We start from the raw sequence: 11,339 nt of genomic DNA, 5'->3' as shown, positions 1-11,339 counted from the left end.
GCTGACATTGCTGGACTTGTTTGTCGTCTTCTGAAGATGACGATGATGTATTTGCAGAAGATTTAAATTTTCTTTTCAATGCTGGAATACTGCAGCTCTCTAGATATCTGAAATAAAAGCATATCACAAGAAGCTCTCCCTACTTCGTGTTTTTTCTCTCCATTTGGAGAGACAAACATTTGATTCAAAACTGGAGATCCAGTGGTTGTTAACTAGTATTTTAAATTTGCTGCAGGCGGCTCTGGAAAGATGTTTGCTTTCCAAGGAGTATTTTAAATACAATCTACCAGTCACTCTTTAAAAGAAAAAAAAAAAAAAAGAAAAAAAAAAGAGAAAAAAGACAATGTTATCTACTGGGTTAAAAAATATCGACATTTTATAAATTACATCAACTTTGTTTTATACAGATGTTCTCAAAGCGTATAATGAGAAGACACTGACACACTATGCCCATGGAAATTCTCTTACACTCCTATTGAGCCAGTGGTGAAACAAGCAGTAGACAAACATCAATAGTTGCAAATACAATTGCAGGACCTAAATTCTTCATTACTGTGTAATTCAGATTGACTGAGGATCAGGATGTATCGCCCAGAGAGGCAGAAAACTTTATAAACAATCCCAAATTTAACTCACAACCTAAAACCCAGACAGTTTAGACCAATGCAAACTACTTGGATATTTACCTTCCACCAATTAATCTTAAACTTGTATCACTAAAATGGCTTAACAATGTATTACCTGATGATACTATCAACACAGTTAATCTGCTGATAGGAAGGAACACGCGGAACCTTCTTTGAATCATCATAAAATGCGTTGCCTGGTTCTTCAGTGCTATCACTTCTCAAGGTCTGAAGAAAACAGGAAGCAGTCTGCTTCTTCCCTAGAGAAGAAGTAGTCCTCAAAGACTCATCTCAAAGGCATTTAAACGCTACCCCCACCAAGGCACACACATATATATACTGACATACATATAGATCATACAGGGATGTATGGCCTATGACAGCACAGCTCTCTTTACTAAGTTTTCTGCATTTTCATCTCAATTCACATGTTTTGAGGCAGGGGAGGGAGAAGGGGGAAAATGCAAAAGAAAAAGAACCCACACAACACCTTAAACATCCACTCAAAACAATTAGTAAGCATGAAGAAAAGAGCATAGAAAAAGAAATTGTATTTAAGTTGTGAACAAAGCTGCAATCAGTGTTACTCTTCTCTCAGTTTATACATCACAGAATCCACCCTGTTATTTAACACTAATTTAGTGTTTTATAGCATAGATACACTGGTCAGAGCAGTAACAACATTCACAGTGCAGTCTTCTTGACAACAAGACCAGGAATTAATTATAACATTTGTAGAAAGTATCACAGTGAAAAATGTTTTAACACAGATTCCTATAATATTTGAGGAAGCACTCAGTTTTCTCCATATATTTGTGCTAGGTACTAGCTGCAAATAATGTGCATTAGCATAATATTAAGCACTCAATAACTAAACCACTACTTCAGTGGGAAGTGGGGCAGCATTTTCCAACCTATGCATTGTTTCTGCAAGTTCTGCTTCCATAGTAGACTTATACTTGCTACAAGCAAGTCTGTATTTTCACTAAAAAATGTTAAAATAATAAAAAAGGTATAAATCTATTATCCTATAAAGAGACAGACATGTTCCTCCATATCTCAGGGAGTAGTTATAAAGTTATTGCATCTGCTGAAGCTTTTTTTGGGGTGGGTTGCTTTTTTTTTTTGTTCACTTTTGATATATTAAAAAAAAAACCAAACCCACAAAAACACACTTCTCACATTTAAGCCATACTAAAATGTTATACTAAGCTCTTCAGCATAACACCAGCCAGCCAAACTCATGGCTATAGATCTGCAGAGGTTCACACTACCTTAAGGATCATAATTACATTTACTTACCTCCTAGCATTTCTGAGCTCGCATCCCGTTCATTCCCATTCTGTGACTTGCTCCTTGATGCAATATACAGCTGCTGTCCCACATTTTTTATTCGGTTCACATCTGCACAAACTTGTTGCAATGTCATCTTGAAATACGTGAAAATGTGAAGTCAGAATAAAATGAACAAAAACCAGGCCGTAGGAGACCATTAAATGGGCTCTTGTATTCTCCAAAGCAAAAGGCAACAGACTGTCAGCCTAAGCCTGGTATCTATTGGTATTTGCAAATTCAATGAATCTTATTATCATGGTTAATTTAATTAAATGAACTATGATAAAGCTCAATCAGCCTCAGCATTTGTATGTTTTAATACTGATGCAAGCCTTGAGAGTGGGAGTAAGCTGACGACTTACCCAGGAGCCTCACAAGGAAATCAGGTAAATACAATGCTTGTTTTAGGACAGCACTGTTTCCACTCTCTTCTATAGCAGTCTACACTCTACCTCTAGTGCCCTTTTTAAACAAAACAGAAAATCCCAAACAAACAGAAACACCTCCGTATGCAAACCCTCTTTCTGGTTGCTTGGTTCTTCTACTTTTTTCTCGGAGTGCACTGGTTCTTTGAGAAGGTTGATCTTAAGCAAGTCTTCAATTTACTTTAGTGAACTACCACAGTAGTTACCTGTTCATTTCAGGCAGCAAAATTAAGAGCAAAAAACAAAAGCCAGTGTTCTATAATTGACCAATTTAAGGACATTTAGCTTGAACATAGCTCCATCTTCCCACTTCAGTAAAATTAATGATGAGTAGCGCCTATGTACACAGTAAAACTTCTCAATTTTAAACACATATTTTTATTACTCTGCAGTCAGCAGCACATTGAGAGACTTACTGGTTCCTGTATTTCCTCTGCACAATTCCCATTGGAGTCACTTGAAGATGCTATGCTGATATAGTGCTCATAAGAGCCATTGCTTCCAAGGCTTCCATAACCACTGGAAACATTGCTGTGAACTGGCTGTATGAGGGGAAAAAATAGTCATTAAAAAAAAAAAAAAATCACCCTCTTTGAGAACAAAAAGAAAGGAACAACATACTTTGTAATACAGAACTGCAAGGAAGCACAGAAAGTTAAGTGAAAAGTCAATATTGCTCTGGGCTCTGCCACTTGCTTGGGGAAAAATTCTCTACCATGCTTAAAGCTGTTTCAGGATGCCAGTTCTTCTTACAACAGGAGGACCTGGCAAATACAGCAAATAAAATGGTTTTCTTCTATTCAGGTGGGCTACCCAGAGCCATTTTTCAATGCTGTCACACAAGCTCGTCTACATTTAGAAACTTCCTTTCAGACCTTTAAAAAAAATCATCCCTAAAGTAGTCTGCTTCATGAATCAAAATTTCTTTAGCCTCTCATACTGAACGCCAGTGTTTTGAAATTATTTCATCTCCTTTACCTGCAGAAGCAGCTTGTAAATTTGTCCTTGCAATTCTCTTATCTCTTTCTCAACACTGCTCATTTCTTTACTTCTTGCAGCAAAGACATCTTCATTCAGAGGGCTTCTGGAGAGAGCAACAAAATTTCACTATTAATTTTAATTTGATGAAGAAAAGGTAGCTATAAACAACAGTTAGAACAAATTCTTTTTAAAATTATCATTATTTTATTTTGACTGAATCAACACAAAGAGATGTCATCTATTCCACTAACAGCTCTGCTAGGGTAGTGGGGCAGTGCTGTGAGAGCAGTGCTTCATGTGAAACTCCAGGGAAGTCAGGACACCAGCACAGTGACACAAGTCAAGGTTGACCCTCTGCCTCCTTCACTCAGAAGACAAACTCACACCCCCCAAAATCTTGAATAAAAGATCACTTTTAAAAGCCAAAAAGCCATTCCGATAAGCCACTTCCTACAAAAGAAACCAAGTAAGAGGAAGGCAGAGAGTCATATTTCCAAATCTCTTGGAAACTAAGGAGAAACACCTGAAAAATTAAGCTTCACATTCAATACTAACTGCATTTTTGAAAGAGGTTATCTTGGTAAATATTTAGATTCTGTACCAAGTGAATGTTCCAGGAGAAAACAAGCAAGAAGGTGATTTTGGCCACATGTCTGTCAATTTTTTTTTGTTGTTGTTGAGGTTTTTTTTGTTGGGTTTTTTTTTGAGAGCCAATCATGAATGAATGTCAACTAACCTTTAAAGTGATCTACTTTTACATTGCTTTTTAGCTTTTACTGTGCTTGTCTAAAGCTGGTATTTTGATTTAGACATGTCCATTGTCACAGTATTTGGACATCAATCGTGCAAAAACATACGCTAAAAAAAAAAAGCTGGCTTTGTCTTTTACTTCCAAGTAATTTACTTACTTTCATACTTAACAAACAAGTCTAATCCTGTTCAGAAGGAACGGGCTGCGAGACAGATGCTAGGTAGTTGTCCCAGACTGCAGGGGCAACATTATGTCTTTAGCACTGTGACTGTTTTGTTTTGCAGAGTATTCAATGAAAAGCACTTTGATAGATCAATTCTACAACTGACTTACGTTCGGACTTTGTGTCGGCCAATGATGAACACTACTTTCCTGCTCCAAGGATTCACAAAACTGGACCAGCTGGTATCCAGTATGACATAATCCCCATTTTGAGTACAAAATCTAATAGGTAAATGTTCAAAAGGGGATTGGCCAGCAAATTTCAGGACTGAAAAATCAAGAAACAAGGTTTAGTTTACATTATGACACAGTAGTGCAAGCACAAACACTAATGACTAGGGTCCTTTAAAACTTTGGTTTGAATTTACTTTGATCCCAAACTGGTTACTTTAATTAATTAATTAATTAATCTTTGTCTAGACTGCAGATCAGTCACCTGTCAAGCAATATGACAATGAAAGAATGTTAAAGCCAGTGGAAATTCCTCTAAAAGCAGCTGTACTTACTTTTCCGGTGAATAGCAATCATCAAAGGACGATCTTCTGGGTGCAAATACATCAGTATGGATGTTCCAACTAAATCTTGAGGTAAGTAACCCAACAAAGGCACTGCTCTGAAACCCGAACACATTAGAATATAGTCCTGAGTAGTTACATCCTTAACCCTTTGCTTGTCAGTGAAGTCTCTAGGCAAGATCTACAATGGCATGAACTAAGGCTACAGAATATTTTCTAGCCCATCTAGTAATCCTCCAGTGCAGGGCAGACATGTAAATACCAATGACAAACATTTCTGTGCCTGGAGATCTAACAGATTTTCACATTTGTAGGCAGTTTTGTCCCTGTCTATATGCAAAGAGAAAAAAAAAATTTAAAAAAATGAAAAAAAAAAAGGGATCTTGTCTTAAAGAAACAGATCACAGGCAAAACATCAGCAAGAAATCTAATGAGGATGCTTCAAAGTGTGTTGCAAAAACATTCTTGTGGCTTCGCAGGAGACAGCTTTAGTCTAGTCAAATTTATTTGGCCCAGCTCAGTACATCTGTATTCTCCACACTGCAATCCCCAGAGCTCTGCATTATGTGGGTTTTCCACTGTCTGCGTTACTACAGGCCCCCATTACCCTGGATAATGAAAACAGACTGCATGCAGTTCTGTTTAATTCACATTTTAAGTCAAAGCAGATTATGTCCATGGAGTTCTAGGTGTTCTTCCACAAGCGAGCTAACAAAACTACTTTGTTTAATTAACTATTGCCAACTGCACAGTTTAATGACTTTACTTGGGTCTCCAGCTGCATCATCAAAGCATTTTTTGCTGCCTTTCCATATACACCTCACAGTATTAAGATTCAAATCTCACCTGTCATCTATCTCAAGAAAAACACATCCAGGGGTGTGAGTGGTGGTGAAGATTCTTTTATCCATAGGAATTCGAGGCGCTAATAGAAAAAGAAATATTTACTGAAACAAAACATGCACTAAGACAGAAAACCAAACCATTACTTTTGCTCATGACAGAGAGTGATTGGCTTCTGAACCTTTTAATTGTTCACTGCTTTCTGACCAGGAACTCAAAGAAACACCATAATTTTTTAGGTGCTACAGACTTCTCTCAAAAATAAAAATAGTGAGAAGAGGTCAAATGCTTTAGGGCCTTGCAAAGAAGGTACAAATGCTCTGGATTCACATGCATGCACACACACACATACAAGTTAAACGGGTGAGACTACCAAAGCACAAGTTCTAAACAAAGGAAACAGACTTCCATATGCAAAGTTTTCATGTCAGCTTCATTATTTCACTGGAGCCTCCTGACTTGCCTTCATATCCAGAGTGAATTTTCTCAGCCAAAGCTAAGCAGCAGGATTCTGCATCCACGTGGACAGAAGTACACACATGGACCAAGTACGGGGTGATTCGGAAGGGGTAACTACGTGTTTCTTGTTCTTGATCTTTACCACCCCTGAGGAAAAGTAAAAGGGATTAACACATTAACGTTTCTAGAGAGAAGTTAGTGTCATAAAAACTACTACTGACAGCTCCCCCTTTGGGGGGGGGAAGATACAAATGGAAATTGGATATAGCAGAAATTTAACCCACAAAAACCCATTTTCATACTTAAGCCTCATATGTGCTTGTGAAAAAATATTTTTACTCATGAAGCCCACATAATCAAAAGGATCTGTTATATAAAGGAGAGATGTCATATGAAAATCTGAAGAAAAACTATTGCAGAATATTTATGCATTCTACAAACAGTTCCCCCAATTTAAAATTAGTATCTGTCCTGCTATATCTATTCCAAGTGCCCTTAAACAATTCAAAAGATAAAGATGATTTTAGCCTTTGGGTTTTTGAAACACAGATGAATGAATCAATGATTGATACAAAGATGGAATAAGTACTCTCTCTACTCATAAGCAAGCAGTTCTTACGAAATCAAGAGACCACTCAAGTCTGGAACAGAACTGCTCTGAAGATTACAGGCCAATCTTTTTTTATTATTTTTTTTCCTCTTCTTTAAGCACTAAGATTAGCCAGGCACAAAGCAATAAACTGTATCCATAGTAACAGCAGGTGGTATCTCACGATTCAGGTCTCATATTGGGACTAAGGTGACTGAGTTTCTATTGCTGCCTCTGTCACAAACTCTCCAGTAATTTCAAGCAAAACACTCCTTGGCTCCACTTTCAAACTATAAAAGGGGAGCAGCAATTTTTTCACCAGAAAAATTTTTTCATCACTTTTTTCTTCTCCTGCACAACAGTAGTGAAGGAAACTGAAAGGTCCAAAAAAAATGTGTATGAACAGTTTGCTGGATGCCAATATTAAACACAATAAGGCAATTTTGTAATGGAGTTCCACTAGTTCACACTGGTCAGCTGTGAAACAGAATACTGTTTCTGCCCAGTACTGTACGCTTTGCCTAGCCTTCTCAAAGATAAAACTATAATAATGTACTTGCCTGATCCTGCAGAAAAAGGATTTCACCTGGGCACATTCATACAGAGAAGCTAATAAGAAGAACACACATTGAAAGTATCAGTTAATATCCTTAAAAGGGCCACACCTACCAGAACTACTTTAAACTTTGCATTCTCCAGACTTTCTGAGAAACTCTCTACATACAGCTCTTTATTAGCTGTTCAACACTCTGCTTCCACCTCAAATATCATCCCTCTTCTCCAGCCCACTCCCTCTTGCAGAAATGGCTGACATGGAACTAAAGTCAGAGGAAACATATATTATCTAAAAAACTCCTTTCCCCGCTGCATGACTACGGAAAGGAAAAGTGAAAATTCCTGGCTTTGTGAGCCATGTAGGCACATGACTGGCTTCCAAGTTGTGGAATCACTGGTACATTAGCATTAGCAGCCTCTGATGTCTCACATCCTTTGGTAGCAAGGATTTTGGACCTCCTAGTTCTGATGCCAGAACAGGTCCAAGGCTAGGTGGACAAAAGACCTGGCTTTGGTATGTGAGCTACGTTTGAATTGCTCACAAATAACATAGGACTCAAAAGTGAGCTTAAAACTCACGTTCAGTAAGCTATGTTCACAGCAGGCTGAAAGCAGATCATAAAGACAAAACACTTAAGCAACCATAAGATGTACATTAAACAAATTTAAACTCACAATTAGACCTTTGAGTTTCTTTTTAAAAAGCGATAGTATTTGGAAAGAATAAGACAGTACACAAAACAATTAAGTGTTTGCCTTTTACTTACCTCAACTAAGAGTTAAGACTCTAGGAAACTAGAACTAGCTGCATAGCTACTCAAGTTTTCAAAGTGGAAAGGGAACAAGTGATGCTTAAGTATATTGCTAGCACAAACATTTAAAATGAACAACTATCCTATCCTCATTCTGCAAAGACAGACATACAAAATATTTAAGAGCGTTGCCAAGTCCCACCTGTTTGACTTTCCATGTTCCAAAGTGGCAGGTGGGACTGTTCAGTGTGTGTGTAGAACACACTCACATCCTGAGGGATGAGCAGCTCTACAAACCGGGAGGAGGCCAACGCTTTCTTCTTACAGTTTAGAATGGATGCTGCCTGCTCAGAAATATGCACTATGCGTCCCGAAAGCAAGGAAAACACGGCCACAAATGTGTCCTGGAAAACAAACATTGTTAAAGGCAATCCTACCCCAACATATGGCAGCAATATTGTAAGGATAAAAAAAAAAAAAACAAAACACAACCAACCCCAAACCAAACAAATCAACGCGACTCTCACCCCCCACATCACAACCCAAGACAGAGGTTCAAAAACGCACTCTTAAGTTAGCGTCCAATTAAAGTTGTGCATGAGCTAATGCAATCTCCAGTGCTACAGCAGCTTACTCATGATTTTAAAATGCTCATAAGTCTGCAATAGCAAAACTGAAACAGATTACAGTGATGCTTGCCATCGTGCAGAATGCCTGGTTATCACTCCACACACTTCTCTGCAAATTTCAGAGTATTCACCACAATCCCACATACAAAAATATCCTGAGAACTTTTCAAGTAGAGAGCATCTGCACTGTTTCTGATAAGGCAGCTAACAGTACTGAATCTCAAGAAACACTCTTTTCTTCGAAGTACAGCCAGAAAACATGACACATACTGCAAATCAAGGAAAAAAAATTAAATCCAGCAATACACATGGAAACCAAAGTCCCTCACAACTATGGACTTGATCAGCTTTGAAAACATTCTGCCAAGTCTTTCTCAGGAGACCACTATGCTGTAAATGAATTCTCAAATAAGATTCTCAGATATTTGTGACTTCTGGCAAAAAAAAAAAAAAAAAAAAAAAAAAAAAGTATTTCTTCACTTACTGCTGTTGGGTACCTGAGTCAGCACAGGTAAGAAGTAGTCTTGATCTACCTTTAAAAATACAAAGGCCTGTCTGACTAAAACTTAAAGGCTTTTCAATTATATACCACCTATTTCCACAGAACGATGTAAAGAGACTAAATAGAGAGTGAAATGGCAGGCAATGAACTCCTCGAGTGTGCCTGAATTCCTTACAGTGTTTTTTGGAGTGTGTTCAGATGCAACTGCCACCAGTTCTTCTATGCTGTATGTCATGACATCTGTCTGAAACACTCTTCGGTCATTCACAGCCTGGAAAAATTCATTGTTTGCTAATTGGGGAAAAAAAAAAAAAAAAAAAACAAACAGGAAAGCAAAACAAACACAAGGAAGTCAGTAAGGAGACTATTTTGAAAGTATTTCTTACAGCCCTTGTACTTTTGTCATCTTTTTGGTGAAGTCCAAGGTGAGATGAGGAAGGTCTGTGTAGTGACAAAGGAAAAGGAATACTGATTATACTACTGGAGTGACCTAGTCATGTTACAGAAAACTAGCATAAGGAAATAGAAAGGACAGAACATGATGGTAAAAGAACAATTTTAGCTACTTAGTTCTTTTGGAAAACACAGACTATCCAATAATTTTTCAAAGTGGGACAGGAATGCTGGTTTTTCAATACACACAGAAAGTATTAGTAGACACCTATTAGCTACAGGATTCTGAAGAAAAGAGAAGCAGTAGGTGGGCATTTCAATAGAAAAGATAACATGAGTATTAAAAAAAAAACCAAACCCACAGCACTTCAGAAGGTCAGCTGTTTGCAGGATAACTGGAATGCTTTTATTTGTTTTAATGTTATTTGACACATCTATCAAACCAAGTTGCTATACAGCTTCTACACTACATTTTTTCCACACATACCTTGGACCTGTTGGACACACTGCAAGGCATAGTTGAGAGCATTGATGGTACTGGGCTTGCTGGAACTCCTTTTCTCTTCAGGCAAACACTTCTTCATTTCTTGGATCATCATCATCATATCTCTGTGAGACTGGCTCCAATTCAGCTGCTCACTGTAAAATAGAGGTTAAGCTCTACCGTAGACTTCTGGTACAGGAGCTTCTTTTCTGTCAACCAATTAAAATTATTCCCCAAATTAACATTTCATAGGCTTGGCCGCAGAGTCACAGAATATCCAGAAACGTCCTAATGCTTATTCACTATACTTCTTTTATCTTTCTCACTTCTTTGCTACTTAATCTTTTCTCCTCTACCTTCCTCCTTTACAACTCCAATGTGTCATGGATGGCAAAACCACAACATAACCAATCTGCTTTCCAAGATGCTTAGCAACTAAAAATAAGCTGGTGTTTACTCTAGATTTTCTAAATTTCACTGGTATTAAAAATCACGAATAGAATGCTGATTCTTTTGTACATAAGCCTTTCCAGCCTTGAAGCCTGCATCTGATTATAAGCACTTCAGGGAAACGTGAGGTCCTCAAAATACACCTGATGCAAAGATTTCATTCCTCACGTGACTCAGGACTCTTCATTGTACTTTATCAGTTATTGGCCTTAATAGCTGCAGGGTTAAATAAAAGAAAAAATCTCCATCTTCTCACTTGTGCTTATTTCACTGACTGAAATATAAGCAGTCAATATCCTCAAAACGCGGACTGATTCTAATCCTACAGATGAGATACAAACGCCATTAGTTTGAGTAAAATTTGTCCATTTGGCATTTTTATTAGTATCATACTCTTACTATATTGGACTCAATTATCTTAAAGGTCTTTTCCAACCAAAACAATTCCACATAAATCAGTAAATAAGCTCAAGTATTGCACATTAACTCTATGTGCTAGTTCAACATTGCATAAATCACAGCTCTTGAAATGCCTTTTTTTTTTAAATTGAAAGAAAAAAAAAAACACATTAGATCCTCATTGAATTTCTGAACGTTTGGGGAAAGTGTTTGTTATTTAAGTAATCTCTGCTTTACTACTGCTGAATGCAGTCTTTAGATTAAGTATATATAGATGCCACAAAAGGGTCAGTGACGTATCTGGATCAGCCCATCTAAGAATGAGCCACAGAGCGTACAAGGAACCGTTCAGCAGCCACCGAATCGACGTGTGAGACCTTTATCAACACCCCGGCGCTTCCCGAAGGCAGCAAACCCCGAGCACAGCCG

General features: G+C 37.7%; 1 protein-coding gene across 1 annotated transcript in view; it reads right to left on the bottom strand.

Annotated features, from left to right (window-relative positions):
* The window catches only part of PER3 (period circadian regulator 3), a gene marked incomplete at both ends in the record, with an annotated part of 16,243 nt that extends 6,027 nt beyond the window's left edge, over positions 1-10,216 (bottom strand). The window contains 13 exons of the mRNA XM_010168205.2: positions 7-107; positions 742-886; positions 1,929-2,055; positions 2,803-2,928; positions 3,365-3,470; positions 4,452-4,608; positions 4,847-4,953; positions 5,702-5,780; positions 6,162-6,304; positions 7,307-7,355; positions 8,256-8,457; positions 9,360-9,475; positions 10,065-10,216. Coding sequence (XP_010166507.2) covers positions 7-107; positions 742-886; positions 1,929-2,055; positions 2,803-2,928; positions 3,365-3,470; positions 4,452-4,608; positions 4,847-4,953; positions 5,702-5,780; positions 6,162-6,304; positions 7,307-7,355; positions 8,256-8,457; positions 9,360-9,475; positions 10,065-10,216 — 1,610 coding nt within the window. The remainder of the gene's footprint in view (positions 1-6; positions 108-741; positions 887-1,928; positions 2,056-2,802; positions 2,929-3,364; positions 3,471-4,451; positions 4,609-4,846; positions 4,954-5,701; positions 5,781-6,161; positions 6,305-7,306; positions 7,356-8,255; positions 8,458-9,359; positions 9,476-10,064) is intronic.
* Between the last annotated feature and the right edge of the window lie 1,123 nt (positions 10,217-11,339).

Source organism: Antrostomus carolinensis, unplaced genomic scaffold, assembly GCF_000700745.2.
Source record: "Antrostomus carolinensis isolate BGI_N321 unplaced genomic scaffold, ASM70074v2 scaffold27955, whole genome shotgun sequence".
Classification (NCBI taxonomy): domain Eukaryota; kingdom Metazoa; phylum Chordata; class Aves; order Caprimulgiformes; family Caprimulgidae; genus Antrostomus; species Antrostomus carolinensis.
This window is presented reverse-complemented; position numbering and strand designations above follow the sequence as displayed.